The sequence below is a fragment of the Sinocyclocheilus grahami genome, unplaced genomic scaffold (assembly GCF_001515645.1).
Source record: "Sinocyclocheilus grahami isolate Dianchi unplaced genomic scaffold, SAMN03320097.WGS_v1.1 scaffold866.1, whole genome shotgun sequence".
Taxonomy (NCBI): domain Eukaryota; kingdom Metazoa; phylum Chordata; class Actinopteri; order Cypriniformes; family Cyprinidae; genus Sinocyclocheilus; species Sinocyclocheilus grahami.
Window position 1 is genome coordinate 441939 of NW_015506045.1, and position 27813 is coordinate 469751.

The 27813-nt window shown below is 39.1% G+C and overlaps 1 protein-coding gene across 1 annotated transcript; it reads left to right on the forward strand.

Moving 5' to 3' along the window:
- Positions 1-2919: 2919 nt before the first annotated feature.
- LOC107563297 (chloride channel protein 2-like) lies at positions 2920-27813 on the forward strand. The gene is made up of 19 exons (XM_016248124.1): positions 2920-3014; positions 3391-3469; positions 3603-3728; positions 3817-3901; positions 5286-5387; positions 5649-5733; positions 5904-6062; positions 8201-8270; positions 8864-8974; positions 9299-9509; positions 9609-9742; positions 14722-14900; positions 19062-19170; positions 19292-19338; positions 21524-21589; positions 22443-22481; positions 22843-22947; positions 26217-26303; positions 26373-27813. The coding sequence occupies exons 1-19, from the start codon at positions 2958-2960 to the stop codon at positions 26811-26813; spliced, it is 2292 nt and encodes a 763-aa protein (XP_016103610.1). The 5' UTR covers positions 2920-2957; the 3' UTR covers positions 26814-27813.

A 27813-nucleotide genomic window follows, 5' to 3' on the forward strand; every position in this document is an offset into this window, starting at 1 on the left:
TTTGATTAAGCATATTTTGTGCATTTGTCAAAACAAGTTGCATGCTTTTTCGTATGAGATCTGGCATCATATATACCCATAAGCAAACAGAGCATATATGCACATATCTCCCTCTCTCCCTTGTATAATTAGACTTTATTTGTGAATTTTAAGATGACAGAGGGAGGTAGATTTGCGACAAGCTGTCAGCATCCTGCTGTTTGTTCTCTATGCAACTTTAGAGCGAAGTCCTACCACTATAGCCGACTTAATCTGTCTATTTCAGTACTAATTGTTTTGGATCTGTGGATAAAAACAGAGAACTGGCAGCGGTCCACCAGCTCGCCCTCATGGGAAACTGTGAGGCTCAATGCAGAAAATGCCGCATAAGTTGTCATATCAGGCAGAAAGGGGGCCGATACTATTGCCTCTCACCGAACCTCCTACACCTTTCTACTCGCTCTGGGGATATAAATAGATCTTGGATATATAATACATTGTTATATTATGCATGCATGCCACATAAGGATGTCACTTCCAGTGCTGGCCTGTGACTCACTTGTCAAAGACACTAAATTCTGTGTGGGGAAGCATGGGCTCTGCATATTTTTTACGGTTATTCCTCAAACTCCAATTAAGTGTCAAAATATGCCACATCTCAGCACTTCTGTCTGGCGCGGTTTGGAGATAAGCACTGCAGGTTTGCGCGTCCAAAATGCATCCTGAGTTGCGGTAAATTTGGTTCGGCTTATTGCTTTCTCGGTTGTGGATTTTTACAGGGTTTATTTTGAGAGCAAAGACATCTGTTGTACCTACACAGTACAGTAGAGTATAACCGACCACTAATAGCAGTTGTCAGATTTCTCCACCTACAGTCTGAGCTGCACTATATAAAATTTCCATTTTCCTCCAGTGTTTCTGCCTGCTCCAGTTTCTTTTTTACCCCAGTGATGTGTAATTGCAAAAGAGAAATGTATTGATTGATTTAGATGGTCAGTTTTTAATAAAGCAGGTAGGATTTTTTTATCAGATGGCCTGGTTAGAATTTTAATTACCCTGACAAAATTTTCACTGGCATCAGCACAAAAAAAAATGTATGTAGTGATACATTTTTATATGTTCTAGAAATAATCTCGATATTTGTCATTGAATATAGGCTCTGTTTACAAATAGATCTGCATTTTTATGACAACTTCATGGCAAAGTGACACATTTATTAACACACATTTGCTTAACAGTAATGGCATGCAGTACAAAACATGGTTAGCTATGTTTTATTTGGATAGTCCACTTTAGACATTCTACAGTTAACAGTCTACTAACGACTAATGCTCAAATGACTGGTAGTTGACATGTAGGCTAGTTGCAAAGTTACTTATAGTTAGTAGAAATTATAGTATCAAAATAAAACGTTATCCAAAACATTAGGGATCTCTAATTTTGCTCTGTAATAAACCGGATTATTGAAATCAAACAGTGTGCCTTGATCAATTTATTTTGATTAAGCATATTTTGTGCATTTGTCAAAACAAGTTGCATGATTTTTCGTATGAGATCTGGCATCATATATGCCCATAAGTAAACAGAGCATATATGCACATATCTCCCTCTCTCCCTTGTATAATTAGACTTTATTTGTGAATTTTAAGATGACAGAGGGAGGTAGATTTGCGACAAGCTGTCAGCATCCTGCTGTTTGTTCTCTATGCAACTTTAGAGCGAAGTCCTACCACTATAGCCGACTTAATCTGTCTATTTCAGTACTAATTGTTTTGGATCTGTGGATAAAAACAGAGAACTGGCAGCGGTCCACCAGCTCGCCCTCATGGGAAACTGTGAGGCTCAATGCAGAAAATGCCTGGGATATAAAGTTGTAATTCTGAAATAAAGTCAGAATAATTTTTTTAACCATTACCCTAACCCTCTCAGAACTGGACATTATTAATCACAATTGCAAGTTTATATCTCACAATTCTGAAAAAAAAAGTCAGAATAGCTACAGTGGGTACGGAAAGTATTCAGACCCCCTTAAATTTTTCACTCTTTGTTATATTGCAGCCATTTGCTAAAATCATTTAAGTTAATTTTCAGGCAGTGGGGTCTGGGGGAAAACGGGCCGTGCTGATAATTATTTGTCTGACAGACACCTCATACCTGTGGGTGTTACTTTGATATTGGGATATGAATGAGCTCCAATTAGTGCCAGGGTAAAAGAAAAATACTCTAGTAGCAAAATGGAGGGGATTATGGAAGCCTGTTTCTGCCACTGAATAAAAAATAAAAAAGGTAATAGTGAGATTTTTTTCTCACAATTGTGAGCTTACATCACACAATTCTGACTTTTTTCTCAGAATTGTGTGATGTAAACGAACAATTGCGATATAAAGTCAGAATTGCGGGATATAAAGTTGTAATTCTGAAATAAAGTCAGAATTATTTTTTTAACCATTACCCTAACCCTCTCAGAACTGGACATTATTAATCACAATTGCAAGTTTATATCTCACAATTCTGAAAAAAAAGTCAGAATAGCTAGATATAAACTCACAATTGCGAGAAAAAAGGCAGAATTGTGAGTATATCCTGCTATTCTGACTTTATAACTCGTAATTGTGAGTTTGTATCACATAATTCTGAGGTAAAAAAGTCAGAACTGCTAGATGTAAACTCACAAAATTACGAGAAAAGCAGTCAGAATTGTGAGAAAAAAACTCACTATTACCTTTTTTATTTTTTATTCAGTGGCAGAAATGGGCTTCCGTAGGGGATAATGTTGCCATATAGAGGGAAAATTCCCTATGATATCAGAATAATTTATAGGGGGGATTGCGGTTTATCAGTAAGATTTAATACACGACTGAATGATTAGAACGATCATTTTTAATTAAATTATTTATTTTTTGTAGATACAGACTTGAAACAACAGCAGTGTAAGTACTTAAAGTATTGATAGGATTTGAAAGAGTGCAGATACTCACATGTATGTGTGTTATTTTGATTTACTGCTGAAGGAAGAGCCCTTTGAGGGAAACAAGGTAAGATGCAGGTATTATTATGTTTGGGTGTTTCCATGTGATCAGATTGATTGAAAGTGTTATAATGAACGAAAATCTCCATTTGTGATTCTTTTTTTCTCAAGTTTGCCATTTTTCCATTGTAATTTAGAGTCTTACTGGACTTCATCCTCCCTGGCCGTAGCAAACCGTTCACAAAGATAGCACATAGTGAATGAAAGAGCAGTGTTTGTCCATTTTTTAATTGTGTTCATAGCAATACCTTGTTCCGCATGTCGTTGCCATGTATCCGTCAGTGTAATTACCCTGTTCCACTCTTAGCTGCCTGTAAAATGCCACGACGACAGTCGTTTGAAACAGGATTTGCATGTATTGGGTTTTCTTGTTAATCTGACAGAACGAGCTGAGAAACACAGAGATGCTGTCAGCCGCCTGTGCAGTGGGGGTGGGCTGTTGCTTTGCAGCCCCTATTGGAGGTAAGTCCAGACATTGTGATCATAGCTGGCCATTGGAGATAACGCCATATCACATTTACGACAGTAACGTTTCCCTGTAAACTTCCAGCTTTGAGCAGAGTTGTTTGTCATATGATCTGCTGTGTTGTGGCAGGAGTGCTGTTTAGTATTGAGGTCACATCTACGTTCTTTGCTGTGAGGAACTACTGGAGAGGATTCTTCGCTGCAACCTTCAGTGCCTTTATCTTCAGGGTGCTGGCGGTGTGGAATAATGATGAGGGTGAGGGAGAAATCCGTCATGATAGCCAGCACAGTCAGATGATTCATTCGTCATAAATTTCTGTCATTCTCTCTTTGCCATATTGCAGAGACAATCACGGCTCTCTTTAAAACGCGCTTTCGTCTGGACTTTCCCTTTGACCTACAAGAGCTTCCAGCTTTTGCTGTGCTCGGGTTTGTGTCTCACCTTTGCCATCTTTCTCCTAAACACAAATTTGATTTACATCATTTAAATGATGGTAGTCAAAAGACAGATTTCCTGCAAACTGATATCCTTGTCTAAGAACATTTGTGTTAAAGGGGTCATATGACGCAATTTAAATTTTTCCTTTCTCTTTGGAGTCTTACAAGCTCTTGGTGCGTAAAGAAGATCAGTAAAGTTGCAAAGACTAAAGTCTCAGATCCAAAGAGATATTCTTTATAAAAGTTAAGAGTCAGCCACGCCTACCTAAAACGGTCGTTCTAACACGCCCCCACATGTCTACGTCACGATGTGGGAAGATTTGCATAGTGCCGCCCAAATGTTCACGCAAAGAAAGAAGGCGTAACTTTTATTCTCGCTGTAGTATTGTTGCCGCCGCCGCCATGTTGTGAAGGCACTGTGTGATTCATTGTGAAAGCGAAACTACTTTGTTTGGCCTTCCAAAAGAGGACGATATGCGCTTTGTCATGCCTAGAGCCTAGAGCTGATCCGTGCTGGTCGCTGAGGAAATACAACAACTTTGCGCTGTGGATCGCCGGATCGGCTTTCACCGTGGACGAAGCGGAGTCCGGGGCCGTCACATGTGGTTGCCGCAAGCCCTCCGGGCGCTCCTTCATCGAATCCGCCGGCCGCGCCGTTCTCAAGCCCGCCGCCTCTGCTCACTCTAGCCCTCCGGCCGTTCCTCACTCTAGGCCATGTGTGACGCTGTGTTTAGGCGTGAAAGTGAAACTACTTTGATAAGTCAGTATAATCCATAATCATGTCCCCACTGGATGCAACGAATCCTCATTTATAATGGATTTTCATGTTTTTGAATCGTCGCTCCGGCTGGACAGGGCATCATCACAATATGGTAAGGGGCGTAACATTTCAGTCACACGCTTGAGGTATTCGGCCAATCATAACGCACTGGATGGCTGGCCAATCACAGGACACCTTGCTTTTCAGACCGATGAGTTCTGTAAAAATCGACGCGTTTCAGAAAGGCGGGGCATAGAGGAGAAACAATAATGTACAGTATGTGGAAAATAATGTGGGGTTTTTTTTACCTTAAAACGCTTAAACACATTTCATTACACCAAATACACAAAATAATGTTCTTTTTAGCAGCATCATATGACCCTTTTAAAATGTCTAAGCTCTTTAGAACTGTTTATTTGCAAAGCTTAAACTTCTTGTTCTTGTGTTCTGGTTGACAGGCCAGGTTCACATGTCTAGTCTGTAAATCCAACAAGTTAGTTATTCTTAGTTCTTAGCTGTAAAATAGAAATGTGCAGTGATCATAGTTATACAGTACCTCTTGTCATGTTTTATGAGATTGATGTTTCAGTTCTTCTGTTGTTAATGTTTTTTTAGGATTGCCAGTGGTTTTGGAGGGGCGTTGTATGTCTACCTGAACAGGATCATAGTGGAGTCTATGAGAAAACAGAAAACCATCAACAAGTTTTTGCTAAAAAAGTGAGTTTTTTACAGCTTCTCTTACATTAACAATAATTCTTGTTGTACAATGTATTTTGCTTAGGTACTAGCACAGCATAAAATTTCATTTCATTGTTAAGAATGTTACAAAACATTATCACTAAATAATAATTCAACTTTCAACTTATTTGTATTTTTTAAATAAATAAATAAAATTATTATTATATTATATTATAGTAACAAATGTATTTTTTAATATATAAAAAGCAATTATTCTTTCTCATGTTTGGCTTTCCATAGAAGACTAGTGTATCCAGCAGTGGTCACTCTTCTTGTCTCTACACTCACCTTTCCTCCAGGGTTTGGACAGTTTATGGCAGGCCAGGTCTGATGTTTGAGATTTACTGTGTGTCTCATTGAAATTTTCAGATTTCCCTCTCTATATCTTTTTTCTTTCCACACAACCAGAATTTTTCAGTCTTTCAAGTGTGCTTCATTTTGTTCCAGATCAGTAATTATGCATTAAATAACAAACTGCGCTGCCTCCTCATTTAGCTGACTCAACATGAGTCACTAGTGGCACTGTTTGACAACCAAACCTGGTACAAGCAAGGTGTTTCTGAGGAGTTTGTGTACTCAAGTCACGTACCTCAGGCCTGGAAGCACCCACAAGTCAGTGTGTTCATCACACTCCTCCTCTTCATTGTCATGAAGGTGTGTCTCACCATATTATGTCAAATATAAAGGAAAATAAAAAGGAATAATTCAACCAAAAATTGAAATTTGCTGAAAATATACTCACCTGCAGGCCATTCAAGATGTAGATTAGTTTGTTTCTTCATCAGAACAGATTTGGAGAAATGTAGTATTCCTGCACTTGCTGACCAATGGATCTTCTGGAGTGAATGGGTGCCATCAGAATAAGAGTCTAAACAGCTGATAAAAACAGCACAATAATCCTAAAGTAATCCACATGACTGCAGTCCATCAATTAATATTTTGTAAAGTGAAAAGCTGCTGGTTTGTAATAAATAAATCCATCATTGAGATGTTTTAACTTTAAACTGTTGCTTCTGGCCAAAATAATGGTCTATAAGTCAATATATTGCTTCCTCCGGCGAACAAGTCCATCCCCTGTTGTTCTCTCAAATCAAAATCCACCAACATTTTTCTTCAGAACTGTTTTTACTTGTAAACGGTGCTTGATCTGTGCATATTTATCCTTTATACCTTTTCACTGGAGAAATATTATGTATCCCTAATTGTATAATATTATGGATAGAACACTTGTATTTTAGCCAGAAGCAATGGTTTGAAGTTAAAAACATGTTAATGATAGATTTGTTTATTATAAACGCACAGGATTTTGACTTCACAAGATGGTAATTGATGGACTGGAGTGGTGCGGATTACTTGTGGCAACTGTTTGGACTCTCATTCTGACGGCACCCATTCAGGATCCACTGGTGAGCAAGTGATGTAAATTTCTCTAAATCTGGTCTGATGAAGAAACAAACTTATCTACATCTTGGATAACCTGAGGGAAAATACATTTTCAGTAAATTTTATTGGGTGATAATAAAATTATATTTTGGGTATAATATTTTTGGGTAAACTATTTCTTTAACAGCAATTTTAAACACTGGGCAATATGTGACAATATGTGACCCTGGACCACAAAACCAGTCATAAAAGGGTCAATTTTTTAAATAAGCAAAAATATTATTTTTGTATATTATTATATACTTATATACTTATTTTTAATAAATAAGCTTTCCATTGATGTGTGGTTTGTTAGGATAGGACAATATTTGGCCGAAATACAACTATTTTAAAATCTGGAATCTGAGGGTGCAAAAAAATCAAAATGCTGAGAAAATCGCCTTTAAAGTTGTCCAAATGAAGGCCTTAGCAATGCATATTACTAATCAAAAATTAAGTTTTGATATATTTATGGTAGAACATTTACAAAATATTTTCATGGAACATGATCTTTACTTAATATCCTAATGATTTTTGGCATAAAAGAAAAATCGATAATTTTGACCCATTCAATGTTTTTTTGGCTATTGCTACAAATATACCCCAGCGACTTAAGACTGGTTTTGTGCTCCAGGGTCACATATGTGAATAATGTATGCAACATTGCATTATACTGGTTATTTTGTAATTGTTCTAGTTGCAAAAACAAAACATCTGGTCATATCGTCTCTGAAATGTCAATTACTCAGTATTAACTTTATTAAACTATGGACCTTTTTCACATTTCCGGGTTTCTCTGCTGCGGAAGTCGTCATAGTTGGGTTAACTTGAAGATCAGTGAATGGGAGAGTACCACAAATATATTTTTTGCATTGCCATTTGCTCAAATAGCAAAAGAAAAACTCCACGATAGTGTTTTCATGACTTTCAAAAAAAGGAAAAAAACTGAGAGAGACTGATAACGGCTGTCAGAAGAGAGAACGATGTCAAATTTACCGTCCCTCCCATAGACGCTGCATTAGAAACACCCTCGCATTAGCGTTAACTAGTTTTTTTGTAATTTGATGCAAAGGTGATATAATCAAAGTATAGTGTTATAAATGTACATACATTAAAAAAAATCAAAATATAAAAAACCTTCGAGGATTTATGATGCTGATGACTGTTAAACGCGTCATCACAGTCTTGTGAAAAGGGTCCATTGTGTATGTTGAATTGTGTTGATATATTAAAAACCAGCACAGTTTTGCTTAATCACAGCCGTCCAGATTTTCAGTGCAGCATCGTGATTACGACTGTGATATTGCTTAATTATTAAAAATGTCTTTGTCCAAGTGTGTGACCTTGTGGCTTCTAAATGTTTTCCTCAGTTCTGGATGTCAGCTGTGGCCACAACAATGCCTGTGCCTTGCGGGGCCTTCATGCCGGTTTTCCTCATTGGTATGTGATTATAGTGTGCGTGTGTCGTTTTTGAAAGTCAACACTGTGGGATATGCTTTTTTGGTTTCCATTTCAATTCACTATTGAATGAGCGAGCAGTTGCACTTTATTTTACAGTATGTGTACTTACATGTACTTACGGTGTACTTGCAGTGTACTTACCTAAGAAGGTACTGGTAATATAAGGTAACTACATGGGGTAGGGTTAGGTTTAGGGTTAGTACCTAGTTATAGTAATTACTTTAGTAAGTACACAGTATGTACATGAGGAACAGGACTGTAAAATAAAGTGCTACCGAGCGAGCACTTTTGAACATTATTTTGTTCTTGTGTTCGTACCAGCCATTATACTTTAGTTTGTTCTTAATGGTTGTTTTCCTTTTCCCGCAATCATGTTCTCCATTTCCATCCCTCATCACTGTCTGACTCACTAAAGCCTGTGTGTAAACGTGTCAAAATCACTGGAGTCAATGTTTGTGACTTCACGTAAGTATTCGTCAAGCACGTGTTGGTGTTTTTTTTTTCAAAATTGGTGTTTTTGCCACCTCCAGAATGTCATCGAATCTACGTTGTGAATTCTGTGTGTTGTACAGGAGCTGCGTTCGGTCGACTGGTCGGTGAGAGCATGGCCGCTGTCTTCCCCGAAGGGATACACGCCGACAACACTGTATATCCCATAGTTCCCGGCGGATACGCAGTTGTAGGTGAGAGCGTCGATTGTGCATGCCTTCTCGCGTATGTCCATTTGTTTTCTTTCAAAAGCCATCAGTTTCAGCCCGTCGTGGCTATATCTTATTCACACACGTAATTGAACCTGCAGGGTGTTGTATGCAAGAGTCATACATTTTTCATTAACCCACACAGACCAACAGCCAAATTAGATCTTGCCTGTGGAAATGGCTTCAGCGGTAGCGCTGCATTGTGCAGCGGAGCAGAAAGCTTGTCAGGAGCACAATAGGAAATCAGATGGCTTGCGGCGGGTGACTGCTACTGTAATTTGATGCGGGATGAAATGGTGATTCCCACAGGGGCGGCGGCTCTTTCTGGTGCAGTCACTCACACCGTGTCCACCGCCGTCATTGTGTTCGAGCTGACCGGTCAAATCTCGCACATCCTGCCCGTGATGATCGCTGTGATTTTGGCCAATGCCGTGGCTCAGAGTCTGCAGCCTTCCCTCTATGATTCCATCATCCGGATCCAGAAACTTCCCTACCTGCCAGAGCTGGGCTGGGGACAGGAGTGAGGGCTGTTACGTAACTTATCCAAATTATCACTCTCATATCATTCCCCTGGCGTTTTGAATGCTTACTCCCATCTCTCTCTTTTTTTTACCTGTAGGAAATATAATATCCGTGTGGAGGACATAATGGTGAGAGACGTGCGGTATATCACTCTCTCCTCCTCTTACCGGGATCTGCAGGAAGCTCTCATAACAGGCCAGCTTAAAACCCTGGCCTTGGTGGAGTCCAAAGGTGAGACATATAAAATATCTGTTTAAAGGTATATTTTGCACAACAAAATAAGTTATTCTGCACATGTTCTTCATACCACTATCTAGGGCTGTGCAACAAATCTAATGCAATTTTCATGCACATCTCGTCAGTAAAGGCGCTCCTGTGATTAGTAGAAAATCTCCAGCGCGTGCGTTCAGATGGAGTGGCATTTACTACACAGAGCCATACTTCACTGACAAGCTACACAAAATCACGTTCAAAATCACAGGCGATTCACAGTTCTCTTACATTAGGAATTTTAAAGGGGTCCTATTATGCTTTTTCACTTTTTCAACTTTAGTTAGTATGTAATGTTGCTGTTTGAGCATAAAAAAGATCTGCAAAGTTACAAAGTTCAAAGTCCACTTCAAAAGGAGATATTTTATTTAACAGAAATCACTTTTGAAAAAATACAACGAATGATACGTTTGGACTACAACGCATATTTTCCGAGATTTGAGATATCACAAATATCGACGAATGGGACAAGACCTGGATGAGCTGCTCTAGAGAAGGCAATGAGTGTTATCACTATGTCGGAGACATGCTAGCTTTCTCAAGGCAGATGAACTTAGAGTGTTTACAATCATCCGGTTTAAATCGCGCTCAAATTGATTTGATATTGGCGCAATATTTACACTGAAGCTCACAGGCGGCTATCGTAAGGGGCATGACATTTCCCGACCAGGCGCTGAGTGCTGCCAATCACAGCACACACTGGCCCAGCTAACCAATCACAGCACATTTCGTCTTTCAGAAGGCGGGCCTTCATTTGATACAGGAACTATTCGAGCCGTTCATGCTAGACTGGGGAGAGAGGTGTAGTAATAATGTACAATATGTGAAAAATTATTTTTTTTCGAACAACCTAGTATGAGAGCCTGTTCTAGTACACCCCCAAAACAAAATCAAGACTTTGTAAAAGAGCATAATAGGACCCCTTTAAGACAAATTTTAGACAGTATTCTTCCCAAAGTGTCTTTTTTCCCCCATTTTGCTCAATATAGAAGAGTGATTCAGCTGAAATAACTCTGCAATATCAACTTTTGATTGCTGAACCATTTTCGGCAAGAAATAAGCTGCACTCAAAATGAGTTTTCAATGACTGATACCAGTATCTAGAGAGCAAAGTAGTGCGTGTGCATATGTGTGTGTGTGTACTTCATATAATGCATATACTGTATAAAATATGAGTTTTATTAATTTCTTTAAAAAAACTTGCTGACAAAAAACAATATTATTATTATTACTATTATTATACTTTCTAGAAAGACTACATTAAACTGAGCAAATGTTACAGTAAAGAACTTTATAATGTTACAAAATATTTATATTTTAAATAAATGTTGTTCTTTTGAACATCCTGAAAAAAAGCATGCACAAAAATATTAAGAAGCACCACTGTTTTGAACATTTACAGTGGGTAAAATAAGTATTGAACACGTCACCATTTTGCTCAGTAAATATATTTCTAAAGGTGCTGTTGACATGAAATTTTCACCAGATGTCGATAACAATCCAAGTAATCCATACATATAAAGAAAGCAAAACAAATAAGTTCAGAAATTAAAGGAATAGTTCACAAAAATGAAAATTCTGTCATTAATTACTCACCCTCATGTCGTTCTAAACCCGTAAGACCTCCGTTCATCTTCGGAACACAAATTAGGATATTTTTGATGAATTCTGAGAGCTCTCTGACCCTCCCATAGACAGCAATGTAATTACCATGATCAAGGTCCAGAAACGTAGCAAGGAGATGGGTAAAATAATCCATGTGACATCAGGGGGTCAACTGTATTTTTACGATGCTACGAGAAAAATTTTTTTAAACAAAGAAAACAAAAAAAAAGACTTTATTCAACAATTCGTCTCCTCCGCATCACCCTGGTGCCATTTTGGAGAGTATCCACTGAACATAAACAGCGTATGCTATTCTGTGTCAGCTGCGTCACGCGTACACGTTTTCTACGTTGTTTACGGTTTGATTTGAACAAAAACAACGCATCCGCGTGACGCTGTTTACGTTCAGTGGATACTCTCCAAAATAGCACCAGGGTGGAGATGAATTGTTGAATAAAGTCATTATTTTTGCTTTCTTTGCGTACTAAAAGTATTCTCGTTGCTTCATAAAATTAGAGTTGAACTCCTGATGTCACATGGATTATTTTACCGATCTCCTTGCTACGTTTCTGGACCTTGATCGTGGTAATTACATTGCTCTCTATGGGAGGGTCAGAGAGCTCTCAGAATTCATCAAAAATATCCTAATTTGTGTTCTGAAGATGAACGGAGGTCTTACGGGTTTAGAACGACTTGAGGGTGAGTAATTAATGAAATTTTTGGGTGAACTAACCCCTTAAGTTCTGTGTAATAATGTAGAATGACCCAGGGGAAAAGTATTGAACACATGAAGAAAGGGAGGTGCAAAAAGGCATGGAAAGCCAAGACACCAGCTGAAATCTATCAGTAATTAGAAAGCAATCCTGCCCCTTTTCAATGGAAATTAACAATCCCAACTGATGGCCTATCGAAAGGTGTCTCATGACCAACGTGTCACATAAGAAACATTTCATGATGGGTAAAAGCAAAGAGCTTTCTCAAGACCTTCGCAACCTTATTGTTGCAAAACATACTGATGGCATTGGTTACAGAAGGATTTCTATACTTCTGAATGTTCCAGTGAGCACTGTTGGGGCCATAATCCAGAAGTGGAAAGAACATAATTTCACCATAAACCGGCCACGACCAGGTGCTCCTCGCAAGATTTCTGACAGAGGAGTGAAAAGAATTATCAGAAGAGTTTTCCAAGAGCCAAGGATTCCTTGTGGAGAGCTTCAGAAAGACCTGGAATTAGCATGTACAATTGTTTCAAAATGCACTCAACCGCTGTGGCCTGTATTCAAGGACCTATTGCTGAAGAAAAAGCATGTTGAAGCTCGTTTAAAGTTTGCTGCACAACATTTAGACAAGCCTGTGAAATACTGGGAGAATATAGTCTGGTCAGATGTGACAAAAATTGGACTCTTTGGATGCCATAATACACACCATGTTTGGAGGTCAAATGGCACTGCACATCACCCCAAAACATCATAGTGTAGCACTGGCAAAATTCATATAACTGAAGGAAGGATGAATGGAAAAATGTACCAAAACATTCTTGATAAAAATCTGCTGCCATCTACCAGGATGATGAAGATGAAATGAGCGTGGACATTCCAGCGAGACAATGATCCCAAACACACAGCAAAGGAAACTCTCAATTGGTTTCAGAGAAAGAAAGTAAAGCTGCTAGAATGGCCCAGCCAATCACCTGACTTGAATCCAATAGAAAATCTATGGAAAGAACTAAAGATTAGAGTTCATAGAAGAGGCCCATGGAACCTTCAAGATTTGAAGACTGTTTGTTTGGAAGAATGGGCCAAAATCACACCTGAGCAATGCATACGACTAGTTTCTCCATACAAGAGGCGTATTGAAGCTGTCATTACAAAGGCTTTTGTATGAAGTATTAAATACATTTCAGTATGGGTAAGTGTTCAATACTTTTTCCCTGGATCATTCCATTTTATTACACAGAACTTCATTTCTGAACTTATTTGTATTGTTTTCTTTGTGTCTGGATTACTTGGGTTGTTATAAATAAAAAATTAAAAATTCTCTCTCTTTATTTATTCCTTCTCTTTTTAGCTTGTACTTATTTGAACAATGTCTAAGAACTTGGTATTACAACCACTTCCTGTGTCTGTTTGCCTCTTTAAGAAGAATCGCTTTATGTATCCCCCAGTTGTAAGTCGCTTTGGATAAAAGCGTCTGCTAAATGACTAAATGTAAATGTAAATGTTATCGACATCTGGTGAAAATTTCATGTCAACAGCACCTTTAGAAATATATTTACTGAGAAAATGGTGATATGTTCAGTTCTTTTTTTCTCCGCTGTATAATTATACAAAATGTTTCTTGAGCACCAAATCTGTATATTAGACTGATTTCTGAATGATTATGTGACACTGAAGATCTAAGAACTTGGTATTACAACCACTTCCTGTGTCTGTTTGCCTCTTTAAGAAGAATCGCTTTATGTATCCCCCAGTTGTAAGTCGCTTTGGATAAAAGCGTCTGCTAAATGACTAAATGTAAATGTAAATGTTATCGACATCTGGTGAAAATTTCATGTCAACAGCACCTTTAGAAATATATTTACTGAGAAAATGGTGATATGTTCAGTTCTTTTTTTCTCCGCTGTATAATTATACAAAATGTTTCTTGAGCACCAAATCTGTATATTAGACTGATTTCTGAATGATTATGTGACACTGAAGATTTTGAAATAATCCAGAGAGCACCTGGCCAAACAGTCACATCATTTTAATTATTTGATTAGTGTAGAATCTGAAACATTTGTTTTAAATGTTTTCAGAGTCCTAGACATTTGTTTATTTCAAGGTTTATATCTAGATTTTTTAAATGTGTAAAATATGCCTAATAACGATTTTGAGTTAATATATTGCTTGAAAACTAGAAGTGTACAGATGTAGATGCCTGGAAAGTAAATGAGCTTCTGAATGAATTTGAGAAACAGAGAAAATGAGGCTTAAAAATGGACAGTGTGCTAGAAAAAGAAAAATACAAGTAAATAAGTGTGTAAAAATGAGGCTGTAAATATTTGTTGACGTTTTACTGATTTTAGTACAGTTTCTTTTCCAGACATTTTCTTGATGTTCCCAAATGAAAGCTCACAGTTGGAAATGTAATCCCACAATTCCACCTCATACCCTGTGACAGACACATTCTTTACCTTCTCCATCTCCTTTCCCGTCCTCCCACCATTTCCCTTTGCTCTCCCCCATTCCTCCAGCTATCCCGCTGTGTCTCTCTCACTTCTCTCTTTCTCTCTCTTTCCCTCTCTTTCTGGTCTCTCTGCTGTCTCCCTTGCCTGTGTCCCCACCTGGCTCCAGAGTCCATGATCCTGCTGGGCTCTATGGAGCGCTCCCAGCTGCAGTCCCTGCTCTCGCAGCAGCTCAGCCGAGCTCGCAGGCTGGAGTACTTGAGGGAACGTGCTCAGGACAATGGCACCCATGTGCCCACCTTCCCCCAAGACTCTCCCCCCAGGACTGGTCATGGCGTACGTTTCCTGGTATGAACTTCAGAGCGAAGACGCTAGTGTTAATTACACTAGTTAGTAGTGAGAACTGGACCATAAACCAAAGTGTTACTATTTATTTATTTATTTTATTTTATTTTAAAGAAATTAATAGTTTTATTCAGCAAGGACGTACTGACATCAGACTTTTTAATGGTAGTTTAGACTACAAAAATGACTGTAGGTTAAAGGAATATATCAACCAAAAATTTAAATTGTTGTCACATGTTGTTCTAAGCCTGAATGCAATTTTTCTGTGAAACTGAAATCTCATATGCACTTTCAGATTGCACCAGGTTTTAGATGGCAAAAAGCTATTAGGGATACATTGATATTAACATTTTGGCCACATAAGCCGATAATTATTTTCATAATATGGACGGTAGCTGATAAATTCTTATATGTAGTTTCTACATTATAGAATATTTGAGTTATATATTAACTCATGATTATCTGTGCATTAGTTAAGCATGAATTAATGCATATTATTGCCACCGTATTGTAAAGTGTTACCAATATTTGTCTAAATCAAGTTAAAATGAAACACTAAAAACAAAAAAAAAGTGAATTTAGGCATCACAGCAATATAAAACTATATTGCTATATAAAACTGTACTATTATACTAGTACAATATAATAGTAATAATAGTACATGAAAAATTAATATTCGTTTAGATATTTGCTAAAGATTACACAACTTTTTTTTATTAAATTATCAGTGTTTTTAAAGGGGTCATGAACTGCCTTTGTTTTTTTACTTTGTGCTGTTCTCTGAGGTCCACTTATAATGTTATCAAGATTTTTACATCAAAAAACATAATAATTTAGAAGAAATAGGCTATTTTCTGTCCTGTTTTTTGACAGAAAATAGTCATCCCTCATCAGAATGCTGTGTTTGAATAGGCGTGGCAGATTGTAGACTCAGAAGTAAACACCCACTGCTATGATTGGCTTGTGTATGTTTGACAGTCTATGTCCTTCATGGATGCTGATGTGATTTAGGTTAAAATCGCATAAATACTCAGTATATATCAAACGATCTGTTAAACAGACAAAGCAATAGTGACCACGTAATAAAAGCAGTTACTCACACTTGTGTGTTGTGACATGACTGTCGGATCCAATCGGCACAGCATCGTCTTTTAGTTTCAATCTTTTTTTAAAAATCTCACGTTGTATTGAGCCGTGTTTGTAAAAATGAAGTAAACAAAAGAGTTCAGGAAGAGCACAGGAAGTGCTCGTAATACCAAGTTTCAGGCATTTGTTCAAATAAGTACAAGCTAGAAAGGGAAGGAATAAATAAAGAGAAAGACAAAGTTGATTTTTTTAAAAATTTAGGATGAAGTCAAGTTGCGTCGGAAGAGGTGAGTCGCTTGAAAATTGTCAGGGATTCAGCATTCCGGATAGGGGTGGGAAGATCATTCCACCTGCCAGGAATGGTGAACAAGAATGTTCTGGAAAGTGATTTTTAGCCTCTCTGTGATGGTACCACGAGGCGTTGCTTCTGGAGGGGATGTAGATTCATAATAGTGAGTGGAAGTGGGCGGGTGCTGAGCCTGTGGCTGTTCTATATGTGTAGGAGAGATTGCTTGCAGAAGGTGAAGGAGAAGGAGAAGGATTGGGTCTAGAGGGCATGTTGTAGGATGGCTGGTGAGGAGAAGTTTTGATACTTCTGCCTCAGTGAGGGGACAGAAGGAGAAGATGGGAGTTTTAGCAGTAGGTGTGGTTGGTTTGAGGTCCTGTGTGTTAGGGGCTGAGAATCGACTAAAGATTGTTCTAGTTTTGTCTGTGAAGAATGTGGCGAAATCATCAGCTGTTATAGAAGTGGTGGAGGGGGACAGAGGAGAGAATTAAATGTTTTGAAGAGATTACGTGTGTCTGGAGCGCTGTTGATCTTATTGTGGAAATAGGAAGATTTGGCAGTACGGACTTCAGCAGAGAAAGATGAAAGCAAAAACTGATACATACTCAGGTCTGACAGATATTTTGATTTGCACCATTTTCTCTCTGCTGCCCTGAGTTTGGTCCGATGCTCACGAAGAACATCGGATAACCAGGGGTTAGAAGGGGCAGCCCGTGCTGGCCTGGAGGAGAGAGGACAAATATCGTCTAGACAAGAGGTTAAAGTAGAGCATAAAGTGTCAGTTGCTGCATTCACATCCAGAGATGAAAAATGGGTAGGTGAGGGAAGAGAGGAGGATACTACAGATGAAAGATAGGGGTTGGTGGCACACAGGTAGCAAAATGTAGTTTAAATGTAATGAAGAAATGGTCAGAGATATGTAGGGGTTCTACCAAAATGTTGTCTGCAATACAATTGTGTGTGTAAATTAAGTCAAGTTGGTTGCCTGATTTGTGCGTGCTTGTAGTGGTAAGGCGTTTGAGATCAAATGAAGCAAGGAGTGAATGGAACTCTGTAGCATAAGGCTTGTCCAGATTAATGTTGAAGTCGCCAAAGACTAAAAGTGGACTGCCATCTTCCGGGAATGAGGAAAGCAGCCCATCCAGCTCCTCTAGGAAGGTGCGTCCCAAGATGCTGAGTGTGGATTGTAAAGAAAAAGCAGAAATTAAGTCTGCTTTGTTGACAGCTGACTGACAATTCCAGAGGCCCACAGAGAAAGAAAGTGGTGCAGTAGAAGATGTAGAGATAGGATGCAGGTTAGCAAGATTGTGTTGCCGTCTGCATGTGATGTTAGAGCGTTGTTGAGAGACAACCAGAATGTTTTGGAAACACGTGATAGAGGTGGAAAAGAGATGACAGAAAAGGAGAGTGTAAAGGGAAGATAAAAATAATACTTAAGTGCATTGCCGGTTTCGTTGCTTGGGGAAGTCGCGCAGGTAAAGTTGCAGGTCTTTACACTCGTCGGTCTTCACACGAGGGCTGAACGCTTCTGCTGATACTTCCGCGTCAGTGCACGGACATCAAAGAAATACACAGTCTAAGAGACTAAAGTCAAAACAGCTGTGGCCGCCTTCTAATTAGCACAGCCAATAGCCTATAGCAGGACAATTGCTCAAATCGAAACTACAGTTCGCACGTAAGTGCAGGAAGTGAGCAATGCAAATAACACAGGCTCCTTCTTAGCCAATGGCAATTATTATAATTACCAGTAAGTGCAATCAAAAATACAAACTACAATGAAAATACAAAGTAGAAATAGGTAGACAACTAAATATTCCTTCCTAGCAGCAAGTAATAATTTAAACAACAGATCTCCAAACAAAGTATTAAGCAAAAATCTTCTTCTGAGGAGGTGGTGCTTATCCCCACTATTACATCATAGAGTGGTACATTCCACTAACTGTTGTTTTGGCAGACTGCCTTCAATATAAGATGTTAGACTAACGAGAAAGTTTTGTGTTCTGAAACTTGCAGGATGTTTTTATAGTACAATGACCTCTTATATGTCAAAAGAGCAAGGGAATTTGGTTTCTCAGTTCATGACCCCTTTAAAGATGAATTTTAAGTGATGGTTAATTGATGGCACAGGTAATCTAAATGTTAAAATAAGGGAAGTGAGTATGAACAATTGAATTTCCAACAAAGCAATACATCCAAAAATATATGACATATCCTACACATGGTAAGTGAATGCTGCGCTTGAACACGCAAGATAAAGAATAAGATTTGAGAGCTGCAGAGAAGAGGCAAATTTTCCATAATTAAAGACCTAAATTTTAGTCTGTGTAGTATTGCTTCAGAGGTCTTGAAATATAGCAAATGAGGCACATGGACTGCTTTTATGGTTCCTTACAGTGTTTATTGGTAATTATGAGCTTTCTTACAAGATGGAACAGCATAAACATTTCTCCTTCCGTGTTCAACTGAAAACAGCATATGGGCTTGGAACAGCATAGAGAAAGTAATAAATAATTTTCAATTTTGGGTGAAGTATTTCTTTAATTATGTTCAATGTTAGTCTGACATTATTTTTGGAGTCTGTGTTCCCCAGTTGTCTGTTTATTTCTCAAGAAGAAGATAGGATTGTCAGATCGCCGTCAGGTGTTTTTTTTTCATGTTTCTGTTTCATCCCAAAGAATTCCTTCCCAGCAGGCTGTCATCTCTGAGTTCAGTAATACAGCTGGGAGTATGTGAAGCCTGTGTTAGTAATCAAACTTACTTATAAGTGGATCTAACAGACTGTTTTTCTCCAGATCTCCACTGAAGAGTCCTCCTACAGCCCCACACTGACTAACTCCCAGATCCCCCTCAAGTCTGCTCTGAAGACGGTGTCTGCAATCAGCAACACAGAGTCACTGAACAGTGTGTATATAACACTTACTCACACATTTCAACTCCTACTCATGTATGTCGTGTTGTGAACTGTCTGCGACCCCCTGGTACGCACCCATCTTGTGCTAATCTAATCACTCCTCTTCTGCAGGCTCTCCAAACCTCTCCTCTGGGGAACCTGTGAAGGAGCTAGTAGAGGTATGATGGCTCTCTAGGGATCGTGAGTGATACGTGGCACTTGTGTAGCTGTAGATTTTACAGGTGCCCGGAGACTGAATATGGGATGAAAGACTAAGGAGGAACCATCTGCCAAACCAGCCTAACAATTAGCCTAAACATCTTGTTTGTTGCTTTTTAAATGTTTTAGTGGCTGTCTTAGGCTTTGTTCAGACAGGCCTATCTTTTGCCGTATTCGACTCGCTTCTGTTTAGTTATCTCCTATTTTAAACATTTTTGACAAATGTGATTCAAAGCACATAAATATGTGAATAAAAAACCTGATGTTTGATTCAAGTCAAATTAGATTTCATGGATTTTTATTCAACATTTGTGCTGCAGAATATCCAAATTCACTCTTTACTCTCACATGTGGCATTTACTATTGAATGCTGAGCGGATCTGATTTTTTGAATTGGACTTAAATACAGATCAGGTGTCAGATTCACAAAAATCTTTTTAAGAAATAAGTTAAGAAATGTTCTAAAATAAATTTGTCAGAATATTCCAAAATGCTATTTTTTTTCAATTCAAAAGTAGTTCTCAAATATATTCTTAAGAACATCTTATTTCTTCGTAAAAAAGAAAATGACAAGCTTTTGTTCTGAATGATTGAATAGCAGTTCTTGCCAAAGCCTTAGCACTCGAAGAGTCATGTTTTTGTAATGAACCATGTACTTACTTTAAGTTTTTTAAAATGATATTCTTCCTAGCTTTAAAGGGATAGTTCACCCAAAAATGAAAATGAGCCCATTATTTACTCACCCTCAAGCCACCCTAGGCGTATATGACTTCCTTCTTTCAGATGAATCCAATCGGAGTTATATTAAAAATTGTTTTTGATTTTCCAAGCTGTTTAATGGCAGTCAGCGGGTGTTGCAGTTCATCAGTCCAAAAGAAGTTAAATAAAGCACATCCATCCATAGTAAAAAAGTGTCTCACATGGCTCCGGGGGGTGAACAAAGGCCTCTTGTAGCAAATCGATGCGTTTTTGTAAGAAAAATATCCATATTCAAAACGTAATAATCAATTTAATCTAGCCTGCGCCAACAGTTGTACATGGAAGCAGCTCTGGTAAGATGTCGGCATTGCACATTGAGTCTCGTGAAAACCAACGTTTGTTAACAGGAGCAAAGGAAGCAAAGTTTCCTTACTTTAGCAAAGGAAAACCAGTCTCCAGGCTTATAATTGAAATCCTCTGACATTCGTTACAAATCCTCATTTTGTATTTCTAATTCGTGACCGATGTTTTGTTTTGATCTCTCCCCTGCGCTTTTGTGCTCGTCACTTCTGAGTGGCGCATGCGCAACGCCGACATCCTATGTCATCTGCCCTGAGCTGCTTCCGTGTACCACAGTGAGCACAAGCTAGATTAAATTGATTATTACGTTTTAAATATGGTTATTGTACCATATTTACCCGGAGCCATGTGAGACACTTTTTATTATGGATGGATGTGCTTTATTTCACTGCTTTTGGACTGATGAACTGCAACACCCGCTGACTGCCATTAAACAGCTTGGAAGATCAAAGACTATTTTTAATATAACTCCGACTGGATTCGTCTGAAAGAAGAAAGTCATATACACCTAGGATGCCTTGAGGGTGAGTAATTCATGGGCTTATTTTCATTTTTGGGTGAACTAACCCTTTAAAAAGTTAAGATGTTTTTTTTTTATATTCTTTCCATGAATTCAGATTTTTCTTAAGTTTTGTCTTTAAATTAATCTAAAACAGATAATAACATTCTTCAGAATGTTTTTTGGGAATACAAAATATTCTTAGAAAAATAGAATGTTTCTTGAAAGCAGCCATTTAAAAAAAAAAATGAATAGGATTTAAGTGCAGTGTGAACAAGGCCTTAGTCTGTGTTTCTTTGGAGTTTCACCTCATGTTTAAGTAGACTCCCACAGGACTTCTCTTATCAAGCGACATCTGTTGACCAGCACAAAGTGAGCGTTTTGTCAGCCTGGCATTAACATGGGATTTCGGCTGCTGTATTTATTTGTTACACACCCCTTTCTGCCTTTCTCTTTGGAGGAACGACGGCTCTAACAGTGTCCCTTGATAATAGTCAATGTTGAAGGTGCAGCTGTTGAGAGAGCTTTGCGTTAGAGTTACATTAACGCTTTATGCTCCTCCCTTTTCTATCTATTCTGACTGGAAGAGCAATGCTGGCCCCATGGCTCCTAAGAGGAGCAGGAGGCCCAAGCGTGTGAAGATACCCATGGCGGTAAGAACGCAGCCGCAGGGACTCGTTCCGCTCGCCCACAAACACGCATCATCGGGGGTGGCAGTGGCACAGCCAATAGGGCCTTTACTCAGAGGCCTTATTGCGTTCTGCCTGTGTGCTGTATTGATACTCTCCTCCAGCTTAGTACTTCTCCTCTAGGGAACAGGGAACAAGCTGACTCATGAGATGATTCATGCCATGTTATGAAGTGTATATTTATCTCTCATGGGTTTGAGTGCGTTTGTGTGACGCATGGTTTGGTTTTGCAGTTGTCAAGATTCAGAACAGGCCCCAAATGTTTGTAAACCTACAGGCGGACGTCAGGGGATGTTGCAGTTGGACCCGTTACTTTTGAACAAATCTTTAAAAGTTGATTCAAGTCCAATTTTGAACTGGAGCCTTAAACTCTCCAATCAAATTAAAAACCTTTTGAAAAGCTATTCCCTGTCTTAGTGCTTTATTGTCTTCGTAATGGCATCCAATCTACCTCGCCCTCCCCTAGGCTGCGTTTAATGTTTTGCTTAAGCTTGCTAATGTTTAGTAAAGCTTGAGCCGCTTCGGTAGATTACATTAGTCCAAACAAAGAAGAAAGATCCAGGGGGCGGGGTTGGATCCACATCTAGGGGGTGGAGATGGGTGGGTTTAGGGATCAGGGGGTGGAGATGGGTAGGTTTAGGTATATGTAAGGTGGGAGGAGTTGGATCTGGATCCAACCTCGCCCCCTGGATCTTGTGTTCTGCAGTGAGGACCATCTCGCTTGTCTTGTAAACTGCATGACCGTTTGTGAGGACAAGAAGGTATGAAAGAAACATTTGTGCATTTCTATGTCTAATTCTCAACTTGATGTTTTCAGGATACACCTGATGTTGAAGATGACATGTCAACAGCAGAGGTATGTCAATTAAATACTATACTTACCCCTTAATTATGTTGTAACTGTATCATGATTCTTGTAGCGAGTCACATATTCTGAGGTATTGTCCATTTCATTGTAACTAATGTGTATTCTAGAATAAACAGAGGGGTTTGAAAGTTTGATTCGGGGAATTCAGAATTCTATTAAAACTCAAATGATGACTTTGCATTTTTGCTTGAATTATTTCTTTAATATTAAACGGACTGCTTATGGAGAGGATTATCTTATGATCTTGCATAAATAGTATAAAAGCTAGAATAATTTTCCCTGTCAGTTTACATAAAAAAAATTTGTAACCTTTAATAGTATTAACTTTTTTTTTAATTTCCTTTTTCAGATAGCAGAGTGGGAGGAGCAACAGTTGGATGAGGCTGTTAATTTCAACAACTGTAAAATAGACCCCGCCCCCTTTCAGCTGGTGGAACGGACATCTTTGCATAAGGTAAAAGATTTGCGGTATCTGCCAAGCATAGTGCGCTGCAGTGATGATAGCAGTGTATTTTTGTAGGCCAACTTTGTTGTTTACATCACCCTAGTTCCCTTGACAAAAACCCAATAGGATTTTTCCATTGGCTTTTGGGTTATTACAGAAAAGCATTCAATTTAACACAATTTTTATGAATTTTGAAACCTAAATACAGTCCCCAGAAGTGAAAAGCTAAATGTACTGTATGCACGCAAATTACAGAGAAGTACAACAGTTAACGTATGGTGTTCGGCAGTGTTCAAAAAGGATTTAAACATTGAATTTTGAATTGATTTCTTCTCGTAAACTCAGAGATGTGGATTCGGATGGCAATTCAATTACCACACAACCTTGGTGTTTGTCAAAAAACAGTAGGTAATTCAGCCTGGGATTTTTACGCAGGTGGTGAGAGAAAAACACTGACATTTTGTATTCGGACGGCAATAAAATCACCAGCGACCCCCTGTAAATGGTGAAAATAACTTGCGTCCCCTTGAGACACAATTACCGTCCGAATAGGGCAAGAAACCAGTAATTTAACACAATAAGGCTGTAAAACAGACTAGTGAGTAGATGAGTTTACCTGTTCGGCATGATGACTTTTAATGTTCCTGACAATCTCTGTAGTTCCATTAGGACACTTGTTAGCAACCGCCTTTTTCAAGACAAGTAAAAGCTTTAAAAAAAAATCACAAGCATTACTGATGTATTTTATGTCATAGAATAAAACATGAAAATGTCTTGAACTTGTGTGAACCACAGACCTTATTTCAGTCATTTAACAAAAAACCCATTAAAAAAAACAGAGCCTTGCGGAAGATGAAGTGAAGGAAACATGCTTGTTCCTGGGTTTAGACCTAAAAAACAATGTCATGCCTACAGCACTATATTATTCAGCCATACAAAATGACAAAAAATTATCATAAAAGTAGTGCAGATCATTTGTACAATATATTCTGAAGCCACATGGCAGATTTTTGTTAGGAATATATTGTATTGTAAGCCATATAAAGTCATATGGAAAAGCAACAGGTAACACTTCAGTTTAGGGACCATTTCTCACTATTAACTAGTTGCTTAGCATGCATATTACCAGCATACTGGCTGTTTGTAAACTGTTGACTTGCAAAGCACATATTAATGTCTTATTCTGCATGACCATATTTTAGATCCCTTAACCATTCCCAATACCTACAGTGCATGCATAATTATATAAGTTGATATTCTGATCATATTTTTTTCAAGCACATTTTACCAATTCCAAACCACATCAATCTTAATAACTATTAATTTTGTATTTAATCATTTAAAAGTGATATATGATTGTCCATTAAGGCTGGAAGTGAAAAAATCCTTATATTCAGGTGTGCAGAATTATTAGGCAGGTTTTCTTTTACAGATAAAATGAGCCAAAAAAGAGATTTAACTCAGACTAAAAGTCAAATTGTATTAAATGCCCATGAGATACTAGAATTTGCAAAGTCAAGGCATGACCATTGGACAGCGAAATGCTCACTGTGTCAGCACAATCAGAAAAACAGGTGGAGAAGAAAAGACACGCTAATTGCATTTCCATCTCCTATCTTGAAAAGCCTGTCTTGCAGAGATGGACTAAAATGAATTCCAAACCTTACTGCCAGATTCTGGAAGCTAAATTCTTGAAAGAGTGGGACAAGTGGTGCTGGTCCTTCAAGTGAAGTGAAGTATGTATGGTGACCCATACTTGGAATTAGTGCTCTGCATTTAACCCATCCAAAGTGCGCATGCGCACCCAGGGAGCAGTTGGGGGTTGGGTGTTGGGCGCCCAGGGAGCAGTTGGGGGTTCAGTGCCTTGATCAAGGGCACCTCAGTCGTGGTAAATGCCCATGAGATACTAGAATCAAGTCAAGGCATGACCATTGGACAGCGAAATGCTCACTGTGTCAGCACAATCAGAAAAACAGGTGGAGAAGAAAAGACACGCTAATAGCATTTCCATCTCCTATCCTGAAAAGCCTGTCTTGCAGAGATGGACTAAAATGAATTCCAAAACTTACTGCCAGATTCTGGAAGCTAAATTCTTGAAAGAGTGGTACAAGTGGTGCTGGTCCTTCAAGTGAAGTGAAGTATGTATGGTGACCCATACTTGGAATTAGTGCTCTGCATTTAACCCATCCAAAGTGCGCATGCGCGCCCAGGGAGCAGTTGGGGGTTGGGGGTTGGGCGCCCAGGGAGCAGTTGGGGGTTCAGTGCCTTGATCAAGGGCACCTCAGTCGTGGTATTGAAGGTGGAAGAGAGCGCTTTCATTCACTCCCCCCACCTACAATCCCTGCCAGTACGAGACTCAAACCCACAACCTTTGGGTTAGGAGTCCGACTCTCTAACCATTAGGTCACGACTTCCCCATAAAGTTAGAGGAGGGCTCATCCGGGACTTCAAGAGTCGCTCTCAACTTATCTGTCTATAAAACCTATAAAAATCAGTCTTCATGTATTTCACAACACTTCAGCTTATGATTCTTATTAAGCAAAGGTTATTTTTCCCAAGCAATGTCTCTGAGAACCTGACACATTGCACTTCTGGAGACTCCAGGTAGGTTGCAGTTCTGGAAAATGGTGGCACTGGAGACTGAATGGTTCCTGGTGGTTTCACACCTAGTTCTTTACCTCAATTCTTAATTATTTTGCAGTTAACGTGTTCTTTCTGACTGTGCTGACTCAGTGAGCATTTCTCTGTCCAATGGTCATGCCTTAACTTTGCAAATTCTAGTATTGCATAAGTATTGCATCCTTCTCATGGGCATTTAATAATTTTTGACTTCCAGTTGGAGTTAAATCTCTTTATTGGGTAATTTTATCTGTAAAAGAAAACCTGCCTAATAATTCTGCACACCTGAATATAATACACCTGAGTTTTTCACTTCCAGCCTTCATGGACAATTATATATCACTTATAAATGATTAAATACAAAATTAATAGTAGTTATTAAGATTGATGTGGTTTGGAATTGATAAAATGAGGTTGGGAAAAATATGATCAGAATATCAACTTTCTTAATAATTATGCACACACTTTAAACTTAACAACTACCTTACTATTAATAAGCAGCAAATTAGGAGTTTATTGTGGCGAAAGTCAAGAGTTGATAGTTAGATAATAGTGAGAATTGGTCCCCAAACTAAAGTGTGTCCAAAACAAACAGACTCAACAAAGTAAAGTTTATTTATCCATGAATGTCAGTCCTTATCTCTGTCCCTTTTGTTCAGACACACACCATTTTCTCACTACTTGGCCTGGATCATACCTATGTCACCAGCACCGGACGTTTAGTAGGAGTGGTCTCTCTAAAAGAGGTGCGTGATTGTATTCTTTTACTGGCTCTTCTTTATAGCAGAAAAACTGAAAAAAAATTCTGTTTATAGCTGCGTAAGGCCATCGAGGGCTCTGTAACCGTGACTGGCGTGAAAGTCCGTCCCCCACTGGCCAGCTTCCGCGACAGCGGCAACAGCAGCAGCGTCTCAGAGGTCACCGAGCTCCACAAACTCTGGAGTCGTCACAGGAGCCTGCCGCTACCACGGGAACCTAACCTCCCCAACCTGGACAACCAAACGGAGCAGCCGTCAGATGGAAGCCTGGTGAACGAGACCGAGTGCACAGAGCTGTCCAGTCAGAACAGCCCATTACACACAGATGACCAATCAGAGCTGACGCCCCAAGAGGAGCACCTCGCGCAGCTCCCCTGTGACTGTACCCACCCTCTGGAGGACGGAGGCTTTGAGGTCGTCAGCGAGCAGAGCCCAGCTCCGATGGAGGAAGTGGTGAGCAGGGGAAGCCCCTCTCCCTCAGAGAGTCAGCCGAAATGACAGCTGCTTGCAGTCTGTAACGCACACTCCATTTACACCATAAACGGTATTGTGAAGTCAGGTTGAGGAAAACCTGGAGGAAGTCTTTAAGCAGTGAAGCACACTCTCTGCTCCGTACTAATCAAACCAACCCTAATCTCTGATCCTGCCTTCACAAGAAACACGCCGTGTGTGTTTGTATGTGTGGGATGTCATAGATACACGGTGTGGATGGGCTTGTGAGCGAACGTCTGTGTATTCCTCATAAATTTGGGTGTCTGTTGATTTGTGGCTTCATAGCGCGTTTCGGTGTTGAGTTATGTTGATGAGATTCATTTAAAGAAGTTTCTGTTCGATGATGTCACGGCGGGTTTTCGTCATAAACGTGTTTGTTTGTTGATTTGTGGCACGCTTGTGTGTGTGTTTCTTCGTCTTTGTACGTAAGAAAAGCCGAGTGTGTGTGTGAGAGTGACTCAGCTGCACCTTGCCAACGCACCCATCTGGTGCCGACACTTTAAATCCAAATAAAATTGTCTCTGAGAGCCAAACTGCAATTTTGCTCTAAATATAGCCCTTAATAACCCACACTGCAAGGAAACACGGAGGAAGAGAGTGGGGGAAAGAAAGGGAGCGGGTGGGCAAAAGAGGACACGGAGAGAACAAGAACATGATGCAAAATGAGCGAAAGACAGGAAGGACACAGGAACCAGTGTCATGGAAAGGCAGGAGAATAAATGGAAGAGTGGGGTAAACTGTGCCACTTTTTATTTAGATTGTCAATCAGGCAAGAAGAAATAAGTCATCAGGGAAATGAATATGCCTGATTATATTTCTGAACAGATAAAGGCACAGAAATATGACTTTTTAGGAAAAATTGCTGAGTGACACAACTTACCCCACATTAGGGGTAAGATGTGCCATGGATGTTGAGTCACCGGGGAATATTTGAATCTATTTCAGGTCAAATATGAACAATTAATTCGTTTTTGATGCTCAATATTCACATCTTAACCAACTAGAA

Bases quoted from the DNA above. Each gene is read 5' to 3' on its own strand.
- LOC107563297 (XM_016248124.1), top strand. From the start codon at position 2,958: ATGTATGTGTGTTATTTTGATTTACTGCTGAAGGAAGAGCCCTTTGAG. The intron at 3,470-3,602 runs GTAAGTCCAGAC...GTGTTGTGGCAG, and splicing joins CTTTGCAGCCCCTATTGGAG to GAGTGCTGTTTAGTATTGAG. The intron at 8,975-9,298 runs GTGAGAGCGTCG...TGATTCCCACAG, and splicing joins CGGCGGATACGCAGTTGTAG to GGGCGGCGGCTCTTTCTGGT.